The sequence below is a fragment of the Helicoverpa zea genome, chromosome 7 (assembly GCF_022581195.2).
Source record: "Helicoverpa zea isolate HzStark_Cry1AcR chromosome 7, ilHelZeax1.1, whole genome shotgun sequence".
NCBI classification, from domain to species: domain Eukaryota; kingdom Metazoa; phylum Arthropoda; class Insecta; order Lepidoptera; family Noctuidae; genus Helicoverpa; species Helicoverpa zea.
In genome coordinates, this window is record NC_061458.1 from 5,293,549 (window position 1) to 5,312,720 (window position 19,172).

Below are 19,172 nucleotides of genomic sequence, written 5' to 3' on the forward strand. Positions count from 1 at the left end.
GGCTTAACTTATTTTTATTGGAAAAAGAATCAAAATGATGAACGACGTTAACCATTCCGCCATGTTGTAATCTCCGATCGTAGCGACTTTCTTAGAACGTTTAATCGTCACGAAAGCGCAGGAGAGACTGACTGCCCGCGCGCGTGTAAACAGTCACCGGGCGCCCGCACATTCATCCTTTGAACTTTGCCAAAAAACCGACACTCGCCCGGTTCGCGGCATTCACGGGCACGGGCACGTTCATGGGCTCCGGCGTACCGTTTACACGCTCGTGAACGTGACTGTGCCCGTTGAATGTCGATTTGAATGCGCGCGTGTGAACGTACCATAATAATAAACATCACATTCATGGAAAGCGGGCTAGATGTTACTTTATGTTGTTCCCTAGAAATAATTATATTGACCGTCTAGTGACAGCCTTAGAATTATTATGAACCGAAACCACTTGATCAAATACATAAAGTGGCAATAACAAAAAGGCCTAAATATCTTTTTGAAAAATTAGAATGGGTGAAAGATGTTCAGCATAGAAATACAAGGAGAAGAGAAGCTAACAATTTGGTTATCCCAGCTCATAGGACGTCGCAATTCAAAGGTAGTTTTAAATATTCTGCTGCGAAGATCTGGAATAATCTGCCTCCTCCTCTTCGTCAAAGTATGTCCCACCGTACCCTGAAAAAACATCTGACTCGAATTTTTTTAACACAGCAGAAATTGCAGTAGACCAATGAATCATGCGTCCGTCGGCTCGTTTTATATACTATTGTGTAATTTTTAATTTTAGTCTTCCATGTTTTTAAAATTTCATTAGTTTTTTATTCTCTTTTTTGTCGCTTTCGTGTGCGCTTTAAATTATTAAATGTTGTTCAACTGTCAGGAGCCAGCTGAAAATCAGTGCTGTGCTTGCATGCACAGCGTATACTGAGCTGAGTCTCCTGCTACATATCATTTTTTCTCCTTCTGTTTGTTGTCCTATAAATGTAAAGTGTATGTGTAGCAAATAAATGGTTTAAATGGTTTAAAATACTCTGTTAATACTGTACACTTCGTATCGTTTAGGGTGGGTGTACAATATTCTACCAAGCTCAAAAACCACTTAGTTATCATGTTCGCCTTCTGAACATTACGTTATATTACGACGAATATTGATTCATAGGAAATAATTTAGGCATGTGTTTATTCATAAATTAGGTTTGCTCCCTTTTTTTGCAAAACAGAACTTTTATAAAAATATTGATATCTTAGCTCTGGTGAAGATATTCTAAGCCTTCTGTACTAAGACATGACATTGACAGATTCTACGTTTTGAAAGTTAGTGTCATGCAGTCGTTTTGACAAGGTATGTCAAATAATGCAAACTGCTCTGCTGATGTTGATTGAAAATTGACCTCACTGGCCGAGGGCCGAGGTGATAATAGCTGTGTTACTGGCTAAAGTTCTCTGCTGATAACGTATAGATTTTGATAAGTTGATAACGTCACACGTTACGGCACGCTGTAGTGCAGTCTGCCAGTGTCAGTCTCGCTACTCGTTGCGAATTGGTCGCAAGTTTTATTGGATCTAGAGTAGTCTTCTTCCATTTTATTTACGTTTTACATATAAAATAAATAAATTGTAATAATGGCAGAGAAACAGTTGAAAAACAGAGTGTGCATTATTGGCTCTGGTAACTGGTAAGATTTATGAATATTTATATATATTTAACCATTATAGCAGTAGTTTCGTATGTAATTCGATCGTTTGTACGGACATGAAAAGTGTTGTTGTGATGACCGTCCTTTAGCAAAATGATGACATAACAATGAAAACGATAACTTCTTACCCCACAACATTATCTTTATTCATTACTAGCTGATCCCGCGAACTTCGTATCGTTCAAACCTTCTCTGGACCTCTACAAACATTTTAAAACCAAAATCAGCTCAATCGGCCCAGCCGTTCTCGAGTTTTAATCAGACTAACGAACAACAATTCATTTTTATTTATATAGATAACCTACAGTGTTGTTATTGACAGTAACTGAATGTATTTAAATTGAACAATGCCACTAGTTCATTGTTTTGTATGTTTTATAAATTCAGGGGATCAGCCATTGCTAAGATTGTGGGTAAAAATGCTGCAAGGCTCCCAAACTTTGAAGACAGAGTTACTATGTGGGTGTACGAAGAGATGATTGAGGGGAAGAAACTCACAGAGATCATAAATGAGACTCATGAAAATGTCAAATATTTGCCTGGACACAAACTCCCTCCTAATGTGGTAAGTTATTTTTCTTATAATATTCTTATAAGAATCACTCTACTATATCCTAGAGGTACACTTTCATACTCATTCATATAGTTATTTTAAATTAAATTAAGCCTGTAAACACTAATAGTTTGGTGGTTGTATTTGTTCTTGACAGTGCCCATGTGTACAGCACATGTACAGTCTATTTTTATGACTCCTGAGCAATTCATTGCCAATGTTATCTCATAACCTCTCTTGGTTACACTAGTAATAAACATTTCTTACTAAATTGCTTTTTAAATGGGAGAATATATATTCTGTTTGCCCTATGTGTATATTATGATGAAACATATTTTTTTTCTTATACATAATATAAAATGCTTGTTAGAATCTTAACAGATTTTAATTATTAGGGACTAATTCAGTTAGAATAGCAGAAAAAAAACATCATAACCTCATATAAGTACAAATTAAGAAATATTTATTAATGTATTCATTTATCAAGTTACTGTTCTGTTTAAATACAGTTCACACAAAACTATTTTTTGAATGGAAAAGGTATGTTTATACATTCAACAATAACTGATATTGATCCTATTTAATAACTGTAATTTTCCATTGAATGATTCTATAAATAAAAAACTCAATGCTAAGCCATTTGTTTTAACAGTCACATAAAATGTATTTTTAAATTGTCCTTACAGAGTGCATCATTGTCTTTGTAACCATTGTTTGCAGTATTTACTCATAACTATTATTTTTAATAGTAGAGAATAATATTCTTGATATAAATATATCTTTTCAAATAATTTTGGTGCTGCTCTTACTGTATACAAACTGATAGGAACAAACTTATATAATGTTACCTTCATCAAAACAAAAGTATGTGCTGATGTACACAATTAAGATCTTGCAGTGTTTCTCTTGACCTTGCAATTGATTAACTGTGTCTGTCATATCTGTGTGTTATGTAGGTATAGGTACCTATTTCCTTATGTAACTGCAATAAAGGCTATTCTTCACTAGTGCAAAATATCGCAATTTCCGGATTACGATACCTGAACAACTTTTATGGCCATTTTATATCACAAAATCAAATTATTCTAAAAACGCTGAAAAATAACATTTAGGCAACTTTATTCAGTTAAATATTTGTCTGTAGTAAAATAGTCTAATAATAACACATTGCGACAAATGCAGCAACACGAAAATACCTCGAGATAAATACCGCATACTGCATACGGTTCATCAAGGGTCATTAGGTTAATCACGTGAACGGACGGCGTATTAAGGGTAATACACTACCTATCGACTATGACTATTTCGGATCACCATGCGCTATTTCTCGGTTTTGGTTTGATTTCCAAGTATACAGTACGAATTTTTTGAATGACTTATATTCTGTAGGACATTGTGGGAACGCGGCTTTAGTGTGGAGTCCGCGCGAAGTTTTCAAAAACTACTGCATTACTCGTAAACTATATATAGTACGTAGTAAGGTACATAAGGTTCAAAATCACATCGTGATCAAGCTTATAATACCTACCTAACTAGTTGCTTTTCGAAAAATCCTAAAAATTACATTGTTTCGAAACAATTTCATTTTAATGTTATCTATCAGTTCTACATAACTATAACATTACACTAATTAAGATTATTATTCGTAATTAAGTAGATAAATAAAGCGCACGTAATTATCTAAGCATTATTTAGGTATTACATGAGCTTGAAATTATGCAAATTAAACAAACAATATTTATTCTAATTTCATAATATCCAAGACAAACTTCGAAATGAAGTGAATCAAATTAGCTACGCTCTAAAACATGATTGCAGTTATGATTTGAAATGTTTATTGTAGAAATAATATGATATAAGATAGACATAACAATAGATAATGTATCTAAGAATGATAATATAGAAGACTATTTAATATATCATACTGTAATCAACATACTTTATTTTTTTTGTGCTTAATTTTTTGGTATACTGACTTAACTAGTGAATTGTTTTGAACAGGTTGCAATCCCCGACGTAGTTGAAGCTGCGAAGGACGCCGACCTTCTAATTTTCGTAGTGCCCCACCAGTTCGTCAGAACTATTTGCTCCACGCTCTTAGGAAAAATAAAGCCAACCGCAGCTGCACTTTCCTTGATCAAGGTAAACCTACTAAAGATTATTGCGCATTTGGTTATTATTATTATTTAGCTTGTTATGTTAAACTAACCTTTTTTTCCTCAGGGCTTCGATATCGCGGAAGGAGGCGGTATTGACCTAATTTCACACATTATTACAAGGTGCCTTAAAATCCCATGCGCTGTTTTGATGGGAGCAAACATTGCTTCTGAGGTAAGTAGGTCTATTGGCTAATGTCGAATCGCATCGACTATAAAACGTTTGATTTATACGTTGCCTATCCATAGCATGTCGTAAGTATAGCATTTCGAAATCGAATCGAAGGGCACCATTCAAAATATTGGAAAACCACCGATAGCTGGCAACTTCTCAGGCCTGATTTAAAACGACTCAAAAGTCATTTGTTTGATAATAAAAAAAAATATCACGATTTTATGCTACGTGCGAATAATTTAAAACAGGTTGATAAAAATCAATAATGTTCCAAACACAACGTGATAATAATGCAAAGTTATCTTAAGTTGTAAAATTGGTTTTTGCAGATTTATGCCAGATTAGCAATTCAATAGGTAGTAAATTATCATTTGTTCGATTTTATAAAAGTGACAAAAAATAAAGCTGGACTGGAGAGCGATGTTCAACGGCTAGGTACTGAATAAAGACTTTATCTAAAATTGCGAGTTGCCGTGGCGTCTAGCCATTTATAAACTATTGACATTCCCTAGACTTTTGAGATTCATCGTCTGTCAACTCCAACAACTTATTATAGTTCGGCCATTCAGAGAATGCGTTCCTGACACGTCGCGATTGAACTGACGACGTAACTTTGCAATGGCGTTGCAGTTACGATAAAAATATTTTTGCTGGTTGTTTACCGTTTTAACAATTGAGGAGCATTAAAACAACATTATTATATCAATAATCAATGAATGTTATAATTTTGTGCTAAACTGAGTGTCAAATAACTTGGTAAACAATATTTTTCTAAATCTATACTGCGCTATTACAAGGTTATGTCAGCGGTTTATATTTTGTAGTGCTGTGCTAAAAATAACAGGCAAGTATCGTAATCTGTTCTTATACAGTTATAATATAAAATAATACGTTTTGATTTTCTTTTTAAGAATTGGAAAGTAATGGACTATAAGACTTAATTATAACGTTTATGAAATATAAAAATAAAACTATGACCAAACCGCATTTTTATACTTAGATTAAAAATGGTAACCCCAAATGGCGTTATGGGCCGCCATTTTGTGACGCTAAAACAGTCGTCCGTTGTCGTTTCGTGCGCATAGACCACGTTTTTCAAGTGTTTTCGATCTGTTTTTATTTGATTACCCGGCTTTTGTTAGACCGAGATATCAGGATTGATTCTGTTATTGATAATAATATAATTATACATGTAGGCGAAGATGATGATGAAGACACCACCTCCTCAAGCAAATCGGAGTCTGATTAATATTCTGTTCGCACATTCAATTCAATGTACTTGTAACAAAGAATAAATAAAACAATTTTATTATATGAATATTACCTTTTTTTGGTTTCCACTTAAATAACTAAAATATAAAACAAATGATTCCGCCAATTTAAAACGAAAATAATCTTAAAATAATGCGGCGGTTCATTTTGAAGGAACGGTAACGAACTCAGTGTTATGTTGTGCCCATCACTAGTCGTGACTAACTGATAGGTGTCAGGAACGCATTCTCTGAACGGCCGAAGTATAGGTGTTACATCTACGTTTAGTCGGTACAGAATGTTTGAAATAAATGCACGATGTGGTCTCAATGTCTGTGTGAAGGTATCTTAATCACGTGCTGAAAATCAGTTAGCAACAAAGTTTCTGGCAATCTGCCTGTAGTATTAGTTAGCGTAAATTGTAACATTTACATCGCTCTAAGAAAATGTTTCGAACAATAGTAATTGCGTTTGCATTATAATTATATTAAATTCTGCGCAGATTGCAAACGCACATTAACAGGTCTTTGATGATATTACTTAGATATGAGTAGTAAGTACTAACATATTTATAGATAGGTACAACTCTTATGTAGTATAGATATATGTATGTATAGATACAACTCTTGACAGCATCTTCCAGCTATATCGAGGCCAACTCCTTGACCTCCTTATGAAGAAAGAAACAATTAACGTATTGGCTCAACCTACAAATGCCACCCACCCTAGCTTTGCTCTTCATCCGTCCATTTTTCTCCAACGTTGTATCTATACCAACCTATAGTAATATAGCAAAGAGGAAACATTTTTTTATATGTACCTTAGAGGCCATTAAACTACTGAACCGATTTGAAGAAATCTTTCAAAATATGCATTGCCGCTATAATTTTGTCCGGGATCAGGAAGAAGTCCCCTCGGGACGAATGAAACAGTTAGCCACCAATATATTGAGTAGAATCAGAAATTATCCAGTCAGAAAATCTTTGGTAATTTTGAGCACCGTCTCTCGTAGGTGGCTGATGAGAAGTTCTGCGAGACCACGATCGGTTGCCGGGACGTGATGCTGGCACCTATGATGCGGGACATCATTCAGACTGAGTATTTCAGAGTAGTCGTCGTTGATGACGAGGACGCCGTCGAAATTTGCGGAGCTCTGAAGGTACGTGAATGATATAATTATAACATGTTTAATCCTCCTGACAACATAAAATCGCAAATCTAATTGATGAAACTTAGCAGTAAAACTAAACTTAAAAGTTATGCCTACTTTTATATCAGAATAACACATTGAGTTACTATCAACTGCTCGAAAGCCGCTTATTAGAGAACAATAGAAAATCGATTGTGCCTCGCGTGGATCCGCGCACCGGCATACAAGGGGTTAATCCAGATGAGGGAAGTAGCTAGAATTATGTATTCAAAAATGTATGAATATTTTTTTATCCGTAGAACATTGTAGCCGTGGGAGCAGGTTTCGTGGACGGCCTTGGTTTCGGCGACAACACAAAGGCCGCAGTCATTCGTCTAGGCCTGATGGAAATGATCAAGTTCGTCGATGTGTTCTACCCGGGCAGCAAACTTAGCACTTTCTTCGAGTCGTGCGGCGTGGCTGACCTTATTACCACTTGTTACGGTAAGTTAGTTCCGCTGCATGTTTTAGAGTGTACACTGTAGAATGCCAAACTTAGGAATGCTCATTGCCGCATACCGAATGCGCCAAACAACTGCACCGGTTTTTGCTATAAAGTTTTAATGAGATTTTATAGTTTGAATAATAGTATCTACTTATGTCTGTTCTTTCGATTGTTGAAACTACGGACATGGAAAATAGGTAGATGTACAGTTTTCGCAAATTACTGGGGGCAGTGACTTACAGCGTTTTCAAGGTTCGTTCCTGATTAGTCACAATTAAGCATCTAAATACGTATTTTGTTTGACTTAATTTTTACCGTATCCAAGTCAATTTCTGATTTGATAGGCATAAAAGAAAAAAAACTTTTCCGTTTAATCAACTCGCGCGCAGGAAATTGCATCGTTTGATCTGATTGCATGATTTATGTGTTTATCATTGGAACGAGTTCCGACCGGTAATATTGAATACTGCACTGCTATCATCTGTTTTGCGACTAGATAGGTAGTTAGGAACCATATTAGCACTGTAGAAGGGTAATATTCTAATAACTGGATATTGAAAGCCAGGTGTAAGCTAGAACAATACATAGTAGAAATTCTCAGAGGCCATATTACAAAAACCTATCGATTTTCCACGTAACAAAAGTTATCTAACGCAAACACGTTGAGTGGTTTGTGCAAAATTCCTCGTTGCCAGAATTTGATCAGTGTGCAAAATTATCAGCTCGTTGATACCAACATAGTAAACATTTGGCGATTAAAATGTAAATGATGGTATTGTCTACAAGTGATAAGCTAAACAGTATATGTAAATAGGTATCCATATATTAGACATTTTATCATTAGAATCCCCACTTAATATCGATTGACTTGTTGACATCTTGATCTCAGTAGTTATAGGTATCTTAAAGAATGCATTTGTTAGCGGTTGCTTGCTACTATATAGCATTTTAAGGTACGCGCTGTTTTGCTATCTAGAATTCCTCATATCACTAAAGGGATTACTTCGACAGATGTTCAATGTCTGAGTGTTGATTACGACTATATTTATTTATTGCTCCGTATCTAACTGAGACAGTTTAAAAACAGAAGTCATAAATAATAACTTGGACTTTGAAAAAATACTTATAAAGTGATAAAGAAACCGTACTTTATATTTTAAATGATTTTGGCTTATTAGTTAAAGGTATAAATAACATAATAAATTGTTACTTATTTCGTCACCGTCATCTTTCAATGGAAGTGCAAAGGTCACTAGTGAATGCACTTCGATCGATATTACGCATAGGTCAATTGTTGTGAAGTCTTTGACTTATATTATTATTTTATCTAATGGGGACAAAGAACGCGGACATTGACCACTTTGTGTGTTTAACTTGTTCGAGAAAAATAATAATTTTCCTATATTTATTTATTGACATGATAAACTGCATGACATGCAATTTTTATGTTGCTCTTTAAACTAAAATATTGCTATAATATACTATTTCTAACCAATTTTAATGAATGCATTTCTACATACTTCACTTCTTCAGTCTGCATCTTACCTAATTAGTTCAGAGAAGATTATTATTTACCGCATGTAGCGATATCAAATATTAAACAACTCTATGATCAAAGGCAAGAAAGAGCACATATACCTACATATTTATTTCTCGACTGAGTAAACAAAGCGAAAAAGGAAAAATAATATATGTACATTAAAGAATGGTCTTGATATTTAAAATTATTTTTGCGAATATTTTAGCGGACCAGGAAGTTGGCACGATTCTTTATGCCGTCAACTACTTCCGATAGCAAAATAAATGATTGCCGCACGAGGAACTATTTAATAACATTTCAAGGTTATTGCAGAAGTAATGAACAAATATCGCTTGTAGAATTTATTCGATAACTTAAAAAAATATTATTTGATGTGTTTACACGAAGTATAAAAACACAAGAGGACGTCTTTGTCCACAGAACCAAATAGCCAGATTTATGTCACGAGAAGGTTTATTAATTATTTTTTTTCTTTTAGGTGGTAGGAACAGGAGAGTGGCGGAGGCCTTCGTGAAGACTGGCAGGTCCATCAAGGAGCTCGAAGACGAGATGCTGAACGGCCAGAAGCTTCAGGGACCTATCACTGCTGAGGAAGTCAACCACATGCTTGCCAACAAAAATATGGAGAACAAGTAAGGACTAGCTGGAATATCGTTACAGCCTTTTCTTTATCGTCCCACTGCTGGGCACAGGCCTCCTCTCACATGGAGAAGGATTGAGCGTTAATCACCACGCTTGCCCAATTCGGGTTGGTGATTTCAGACTTAATAGTCCAGGTTTCCTCGAGATGTGCTCCTTCACCTTTTTATTAGCTAGAATATACTTTAAAAAATATTCAACAGTTGCATATCAACGTTTTAGCAATAAAGTAGTGTTGTACCTAATTTTGAAAATTTACACAAATCTTATCTGTTAAACGGACCAAATTGCAGGAAATTTTAATCTTATTGCATATTGACTAGAACTTACGTAAAGCATACACAAACAATTGCGATGCACCAGATAAACGTATTAACCTGGAATTTAAACAATACCTATGTTCTGAAACTATGTATGTCTTCTGAAGAGCAACGAGCATAAATGGCTCACTATTTACAGAGCAATTGTTTATGTGCACATACGGAAAGGTTATATTGTTGATCCGAGACCTCGTAGATAACGCCGGATAATTATAATCGGGTGATATAATCGTAACGTAGGATGAGCGAAAATAGTTTGTGTTGGCTTACATCCACTTGTCACTTGAGGCCAGTCGTGCATTTAATGAAGGATACTGCCGTATTTTGTTGTACCTGATGACGACAGAATTTAATGGCGGCAATGCACCTACTTTGTTTATCATTTAATGTCATTACAATACCCATTTGCTGTAGTACCATTTTAAAGGTATTCTTGTGCCTTATCTTAATTTACTCGCACTAAAAATACTGCTAATTGTGTCTTAAATGTTACCACATTCAATGTCAAAGTCGATTTGATAATTTGCTCTTCAAATGTAAACATTGACAAGTCGCCAACAATCTCAAAAATGAGCACTTGGCTTCTCTTGTGATAACCGTGATAACTGCATACATTTGTTCAGTTTTAATTGTGTAGGAATGTGTAGGTATTGTGTCCGTCTGAGGCCATTGGTGCGGAATAGCCGGGTTGATTGTCTATTAGTTTGCCTATAATACAGGACACATAGTCCGATTGGTTGTAATCAAGGTAGACATTGTAAGTAGAACAATAGCAAGTGATTTCGTATTGTTTCCAGGTTCCCGCTGTTCACCGCCGTGTTCCGCATCTGCCGAGGCGAGCTCAAGCCCAGCGACTTCATCAACTGCATCCGCAGCCATCCAGAGCACATGTAAGACACAACAATTGCATCCGCTTCCTTCTCTGTCTAGCTTCTAAACTAGATAATTAGAGCATTACAATGTACGTAGAATAGAGCCGATTAACTTATTGTGTACATAACAGATATGTCTATGTATGTTTATTTTACAGGGTGCTAGTACTTAGATATGACAAAATTATTCATATAAGTAAAGCATTACGATGTTTTGTTTGGCTGCACTTTAATGAAGGCATTGTGTTTTTGATTAACAAGCTTGCTTCGCCAATTTGTGCCGCGTTGAGAGTGCATGATTATTTGAAAGTGATTTATTTTACTAATAAATGCATTGAATTTTAAAAAGATTTATATGGCAGCTATAGTCGTAAATATAACAGCGTTTATCGTAAGAACTTGACCGATAAAGAAATCTATTAGTGTTCACGCGTTCAATATAAAGATGTGTGGAGAATCTAGTAGTTGAGTGCAGCCACGCAGCCCATCAATATTGTACGTAACAAATAAAGCATGTTGTAAACATAGCTGTATAAAACTGACACCCGTTGTTACAATAATATAACATGTTGCTAATAATGAGTAAGCGTTATTACTATTATCTTTTCTGATGTATTATCTGTCAAATAAGCTAACAAATATCGCCGGCACGGATCTGTTATCGTCGTTTAGGCTAGTAGCTACAGAATAAATGAACATATTCGAGTGGTTGTTGTTCAGATAACGTTTATTGATGTTGTGGAGTTCGGTGTAGGCGCTAAGTACAAACAACTATACTACGTAACGTTAGTTTATGTACGAAGTATTCTGTAATATATCATTAGACTTATCTTTTCTATTAACCTATATATTTATATTGCACGTTAGCTCTAACCATAGTTTATTTGTATCTAAATAGTTAATTACATATTTGTTGAATAAAATATCGTACTTAGAAATGCTAATACTTTTCATTATCCTTTGAAACATTGAGTGTCCCTGGTTTCTTGTTGTTTGTCTTCCTTTGTGTATGAACTTGTTCCTGGCTGTTTTCGATAAAACCATGTAAAAGGGATTACTATACGCCTACTGCAAGAATTGCTCATTAATCATGATTATTGAATTTTTCAGATTTGCTCCCAAGAATATTAGTATTTACTGAATGCCATTCTGAAAATTTACTTTGTGCTAATCCAGTTTGCTGCATTTCTATATTTTATATGCATTTTGTGTTTTTATAAAATCATGATTATTGTTCGTAGCTTTTGCATGTTTTACGATGCTAATAAATTTCTTCTCGGATTGGCTGTTTTTTATGTTGCAGTTAGTTCATAAAATCATAAAGTAGAAACTTTAGCATTTTAATATTACAGCAATAATTAAACGCGGAAAACGGCGGGTGTATTTGACTAGCTTACCTAACTAAATTTGTCATAGCCATAATGTAAAGAAATAACATGTTTTTTACACTAATATTCTAGGACTAGAAAACAGTCGGCGCCCAAATGTTCTCTGTGACCAAGTGAGGCGTTTCTTCAGAGTGTATCATCAAGTTGAAACTGTTGCATTTGTCGTCCGGCACGCCAGCATTATCACACACACACACACACACACATACAAACATTTTTCCAATTAGCAATGACGCTCTTACCTAAGAGCCTATATAGATAGTGATGTCGAAGAAGTTATCTAAATGATAACTACGAACGGAAAATAAATTCTAAACCTGTAATGCATCTCACGATATTTTATTCGTTTATGGCCACTTTAAAATTTATTTTATCGTAGCAATTGCCTACTTGAGTAATAAATCTAATTGGAAAATGTTTGAAAATCATCAATGCATGAAAACCATTGTTTTGTTATGTGTAACTTTTGTATGTTACACGTATTTTTTGTTTCTAGTAGTCCGCTTGAATGTTATTGCATTCCATAATATCAAAATTTCTGACATAATTTCGATAGTTAAGCCTTTTCAATCCAGGTGAGCGCTTTCAAACTAGCGGATGGTCCTCGCGAATTATTGCCGCGCGGAATGTTTCAGATGTAGAAAAAACCGCTAGTGTGAAAGCACTTAGAAGGTGTCTCCAAAAATATTGAAGTTCTTAATTACATAAGTTTTTCATTTGCATGCGGACTGCTATAATAATTGAGAGGTTGCGTCTTCAGCTGCAAGAATATTTCTGTAAGAAATTAATGACGAATGCCTTGCTTTTTATATCGTAAAAAGATCATATCTGCATCTCTAACGTAAAATTAACATCTTCAAATCTAGCTTTTATCTAGTAAGTAAGACAAATTCATAATTTCTCGCAGAAGATTTTCTTGTAGTGTAAAGGCGGCCTGCGTTAACAATTAACAGAGTTAATAAAAAACTATCAGAGACTGCTTTTAATGTTATCGATATCGCACTGAAAGTTTAAAATCAAGTGTGTATTCCATTCGAGTGATTTAATCTACTGCATAAAAAGTAGATAATACAGTGTAATAATAGCTTTTATGGTTGGCTATCTTGACACGGTAGTTGGTTTGTGTGATTTTTAGTAGTAAACGGTATGGATCAATATAATTTTAAGGTTTGGGCCCTATTCTTAAGCAAAGGCAAGCCATTAATCATCTAGTCTGTACTTTTCCATATGAACTTTTCTTTTTATTTGTTTTCAACGATAATATAGTGGTTATTTGAGTTGTAGTTGTTACATTTTGTACTTATTAACTAAGCGAACCCAAGTGACGCAGGATTTTTATACATATCTTCATGAACTTCATAGCGCTAGTTTAGTTTTGGTTTGTTGGTTATGTATGAAACTATCCGCCTCATGAACATGTCATTTTATCAAGGAAAAATATCGACTCATTGGATTTTTTCAGAAAAGCAGAAGCCTTTAAATAACGACAAAGTAAGCCTTATTATAATGGTGCAAACACATAACTAGCCTTGGCATACATCGCCTTTATTTTTTTCAGGATACGGATAGTTAGAAAAACTCAAAAATCGCATTGCTGTATATCTTAAAAAATATACAAAGGTAAGGTAGAATAAGGCTTCTGTTTTTATGATAAGTAATTACATAGTTTATTTTAGGTACATGTACGTAACTTGTGTTATATCTGAATACAATGCATTTTCAAAATCTGTCTATTTATTTAAGAAACCATTTTTACTCAGCTACCATTTAGGACTTCTTCCTAGCAAGGATTAACAATTGATTGCGCGTCATTCAGTAACGCTTTATAACATCACTCGTTATGTCATAGGTATGTTTGCATTGATCAATTTTATTTACATAATATTTTTGAGTTATAGTGTGACAAACGGCTTATGTGTGCAGTTCACTTAGAATAGCGCATCATAGAATTATTGGTAAGTACACTGCCATACCCATTTGTAAATATGTATAGTACATAATAAAGAACTGCTCCCATATCTCCACTTCTCTTCCCGGAAGGAATAACTGCCAAGTTACTATTTGTTCTTTAAGTCACCTTTACTGTTGCAAGTTTCATCTTTTTCTGGCAACCATTCTTATACAGGCCTATTTTCATTTTACTGTCATATGTTTCACGGAAGATTGGCGTTGTGCACGTATATTATCCAATATTCTGGTTTGCAGCCAACCGCTACACAGTTGGGATAGGGCAACTATTTTTAGGCAAGGCTAGACCTTGCAGGTTTAATATGCGTATGACTAATAGTTGGGGATTTTCCGACTTGATGATTAGTGTTCAATTTCAGTGTAGCTAGATGAGGTGTAATTGAATACACGATAGCTGCTTCGTGTATGGTCTGACCTGTACATTCAATCAACAACACTTGCTGACGTAAAACAAGAAAATGAGCAGAGTAAAACTTACCCCAACCCATCTCAAATGTGTAATAATAAACTGATTCCTATCTTTTTTTTTCAGGGTGAGGGTTTGATGAAGTAACAACATAGTTTTCTGCTAGAAAATAAACTAGGATTCCTCACTAAAATTGGCCTACTTAGTAGCAAATGAGCTAGAGTGTATTTCGTGTCTGTTTGGTGTTTGTAATGCCAGCATCCTGATAGTTGTCCAATACAATTACTATTTTTAATTAGGATAATTCTTAGGTAATTAAAGCATGAATTGTTCTATTTAGATTAACAAAACTTTCCACTAAAGACTATAGACCTACAGACTAACAAATATTTATTTATTTTATGTAACTATATGATATGTAATATTTATTTATTGTCAATCTATATTACATAATCAGTTTTGTGCTCTGCATCTATTGGATGTAGAATATCTGATGAAACCAAAGTATATATTTTGTTAAAAATCTAATATACATTTTAGACTTAATATATTTTGTATGCTTTTCCTCAATCCCTATACCTGCCTATTATAATTTTGATTAACTTTTGTTATAACATTATTCCTTTCAACTTTGAACAATAAGGTGAAAAATTTAACTCTTGTTGGGTATGTTACGCGGTGTCCTGCGTGAGCGACGAACGCGACGAATGCGATCAACTCAACGGCATGCCCTACATGCGGCCTATGTGACAGTCTGCGGCGAGACGCGACGTAACGCGAACTTGTTTTAAGGGCGACCAGATGCGACACCATGAACTATTCAGAAGCGTTGATCGCTGCAGTGCGTGAATAAAGATTGTTGTGGGACAAAAAAAAATAAACATTATAGAAATCGTTTATTAGTACAAAGAACGTTGCTGTCTGTACTTTAAATATGAACTTTCAAGCAAAATTGAACTGTACTTCTCCATGATTTGAGAAGTAATTACCAAAATCACGTAGGACATTTGTCGCGTATAGCATCGCGTCGCATTACGTCGCGTCGTGTTGCGTCGCGTCGCGTCGCGTTCGTCGCTCACTCAGGACACCGCGTTACTTGTCATCTAAGATAGGTATGTGTATAAAAAAGGTAAGTATTTATAATAAATATTTATTGATTTCTAGAAACTGTACATTCCCTTTTATCTCCTGGGACATTCCTGATGTATCCATTATAAAAGTCTAATGCCGATATTTGTCTTTTGCCTACTATCCTAAGTGATTTAAAATAAATATATCTTCGATCTTTGCATAATATTCTAATGGCATTTGTTGTCTCACTGTATTCCAAAGTTCCAACTGGTTTTTGACTGTGGTCGACTTTTTCAGCTTCATGGATGAATGCATCAAAAAGTTTCATTTGTTTGTCTTTAAATGTTGTAGTGAGTGGATACAAACCGTATATAGCTCGATATAGGTTGTATACTTCAACTGAAGACATTTCTGCCCATCTGACTTCACTTATATTTTTGTGGATTTTCTTAGCTGGAAACAAGAAAAGAGGTGTATTTTAAGGTAGGTACTAGGTACTGGTAACATAGTTAATGCTGATAATATCTAGTTGCACTCAAAAGGAGGTAATTATTTTGCAATCAAATAACAATAAAAATATTTGACCTCTATTAATTTTATTAATTAGCAATTGCTTGAAGTAAAGCACATTATGATTCAAATTAAGGAAAGATTGTGTTATGAGATAATATAGTTACTGTATATATTAACTAGCCAATGATTTCATCTGCATCCCATGGGACTTTAAATACCTACCCGGATAAAAAGTACCCTTCCCAGATAAATCAATTAGTAACCTTCCTTTCTAAATACGCTAACAAAGAATATTTTTCCAAATTAGTCAAGAAGTTTTAGAATTATCTTGTACAAACAAAGAAATTCTTCAGCCATAGAATGAAAATGAAATGAAAAGTGCTTTATTGAATAAAGAATATTAGTATGTATACACATACCATAAGTTACTCCCTCCGTGCTCTGTGGGTGTGCATTTTCTAAGCTTGCTGGTAATGTCTTGATGCAATCTACCAGCATTTCTGCACCATACTCAGATAACTGCTCTGTCAGTTCAGGTAATTTTATATCTTTGGCCACTGGTACTTTTATTTGGCTGATTATTTCACCTGGAATATTATTTCATTTTTGTAAGTTCAGACCATAAACTTATTTCTTGTTTCAAATTTATAATTATAATCAAAAGAAAGAAATAAACTTGATCAAAGTTATTTACTAAATAGGTCAGTTTTAATTCCTTATTAAGTAATGAATAAATATGAAAATTATTCTTACCCACATCAAAAATGTCTGCTTTGATTTTCATAAGTGTAACTCCTGTCACCTGGTCGCCATGTAAGAGTGTGTGGATAATGGGAGCCGCTCCTCGCCACCTCGGCAATAGACTGGGGTGGACATTCACCATACCACTGTAATAGGACAAAGTCCCAATTTAGCATGATAATAGCTTGAGCTATTAATATTATAAATACCCAATGTAACAGAAGATTTAAATAATTTTGAAAGAGTATCATTATCATTCAATTTCATCAGGATAATAACATGGATTAAGTTTGACAATTGTTAAGTGTGTCTTAGCAATGTCAGATAGGCAGTCACCCCTTGTAAATCACTGGTACCCAGCAGCAGCCAGTTAGGCTGGAAGCTGATCCCAACATAGTTAAGAAAAGGCATTGGAGATGAGTAAATTGGACTAAATATAAATGAACGTAAGAAGTAAATAAAAACTTACAGCGGGAATTTGTTAAGGAGATCTTCTTTAATCAGGTGACCAAATGCGACAATCAGTCCTAAATCGTATTCTCCAGCTCGTAAACTGTGTAAAGGCCATGGTATTGTGTTTATGTTCTCCGACTCCGCGTACTTTATTATTTCTGTTTTATGTTTCGAACTTGTAGTGACCAAGTCCAACCTGTCGATGAGATGATTTTCCTTCTTTCTGAAATAAGTATAACTTCAGATTAAAGAAGTAATATCTTTATACTGATATTAAGAGGCTGATGTTAAAATATTTAATTGCAATCGTATTTTTATAGAATAACAAGTAAAATAGACGAATGTATGCAGCAGAATTACTGGAGTTTGTCGCTTACCGTAAATCATTTATTTTTCGTAAACTGCTAAGAGCGATGCCATCTGATCCAAAGAATAGAAGTTTGTATGATTTTGCAATAGAATAATGCTTAACAAATAAGTTATTTCTGATAAATACAATTTTTATCAGATGAGATGAGAGGTTAGGAATCATAATTACCAACTCAATAACAAAAAGTTACTTATGTCACTGTCATTAGCGTCAATGTCAAAATGTTTACTTGACATTTATCAGGTTCTGCCAACTATTACCACATAATAATTCGTTCTCAAACGCTCATTTATGAGTAGTACTTAGAAAAATAATAAATGTTCATTTAAAAATGTTTATTTAGATCGAGGTAGCCTAGTGGGTATCAGGTCAAGTATCAGTGTGGGTTCGAATCCAGGTATGTACTTTCTAAGTATATCTTAGACACCAAATGATTGTGTTTCGGATGGCAGTCGTTTCAGGTAATCAGAAGCCAGTAAGTCTGACAACCAGTCTTACCAAGGGGTATTGGATTGAAAAGGTGGGATAAGCAGTCGGCTTGTAAAACACTGGCATAGGTATAATAGCATAGATAATAGACAACAGACACAGGCGCACTCAGTATTCTATTCCCTCATTCTCATAGCCCGATGGGACGACCATGGGCGTAGCCAGCTTGGGGCTCAGGGTGGGGCAGCAGTCAACTTATCCCCGGGGAGGGGGCCCTCCGATTTTTTGTATCTTAAGTCGTTAATCTCAAACTTGTTAATCTCTTCATTTGAGGAGTTTATATTTTTAGGACAGGACAAAAGCCAAAAGCAAGAGCATATAGTTTCTGAATACGCGAGCGAAGCGAGCGCGAAATTTTTATCGGACTTAAACCAAATATTACGTAAAATTTAGCCCAAACGTACTTAACTTTTTGTTTGTTGACAAAGGCAAAAATGAGGGCATATTTATAGTTCCTGAATACGCGAGCGAAGCGAGTGTGAAATTTTTATCAGACTTAAACCAAATATTACGTAAAATTTCGCCCAAACATACTTAACTTTTTGTTTGTTGACAAATGCAAAAACAAAGGCATTTAGTTTCTGAATTCGCGAGCGAAGCGAGCGTGCAATTTTTATCAAACTTAAACCAAATATTACGTAAAATTTAACCCAAACGTACTTAACTTTTTATATGTTGACAAATGCAAAAATAAGGGCATATAGTTTCTGAATACGCGAGCGAAGCGAGCGTGAAATTTTTATCGGACTTAAACCAAATATTTCGTTAAATTTAGCCCAAACGTACTTAACTTTTTGTTTGTTGACAAATGCAAAAATAAGGGCATATAGTTTCAGAATACGCGAGCGAAGCGAGCGCGAAATTTTAATTATTTTTTAAGACTTAAAACCAAAAACTACGTAAAATGTAGCCCAAACATACATTTTCATTTCACCCGAT

General features: G+C 34.7%; 2 protein-coding genes across 4 annotated transcripts; one reads left to right on the plus strand and one right to left on the minus strand.

Moving 5' to 3' along the window:
- The first annotated feature begins 1,394 nt into the window (after positions 1-1,394).
- LOC124631644 (glycerol-3-phosphate dehydrogenase [NAD(+)], cytoplasmic) lies at positions 1,395-15,142 on the plus strand. Of its 3 annotated transcripts, none has more exons than XM_047166137.1 (9): positions 1,395-1,673; positions 2,082-2,259; positions 4,249-4,389; positions 4,471-4,578; positions 6,842-6,988; positions 7,279-7,462; positions 9,482-9,635; positions 10,760-10,852; positions 12,295-13,947. In XM_047166137.1, the coding sequence occupies exons 1-9, from the start codon at positions 1,621-1,623 to the stop codon at positions 12,329-12,331; spliced, it is 1,095 nt and encodes a 364-aa protein (XP_047022093.1). In that variant the 5' UTR covers positions 1,395-1,620; the 3' UTR covers positions 12,332-13,947. The 3 variants fall into 3 exon arrangements, with proteins under 3 accessions (XP_047022093.1, XP_047022094.1, XP_047022095.1); XM_047166138.1 differs by lacking the exon at positions 12,295-13,947 and adding an exon at positions 14,723-15,142 and having other exon boundaries at positions 1,396-1,673; XM_047166139.1 differs by having other exon boundaries at positions 1,397-1,673; positions 10,760-13,947.
- Positions 15,143-15,730: 588 nt separating this feature from the next.
- LOC124631959 (methionyl-tRNA formyltransferase, mitochondrial) lies at positions 15,731-17,935 on the minus strand. Its single transcript, XM_047166605.1, has 5 exons — positions 17,752-17,935; positions 17,391-17,597; positions 16,934-17,067; positions 16,600-16,767; positions 15,731-16,120 (listed from the first exon to the last, which is right to left on the minus strand). Exons 1-5 carry the CDS (start codon positions 17,904-17,906, stop codon positions 15,747-15,749), a joined length of 1,038 nt encoding a protein of 345 aa, XP_047022561.1. The 5' UTR covers positions 17,907-17,935; the 3' UTR covers positions 15,731-15,746.
- Positions 17,936-19,172: the final 1,237 nt, after the last annotated feature.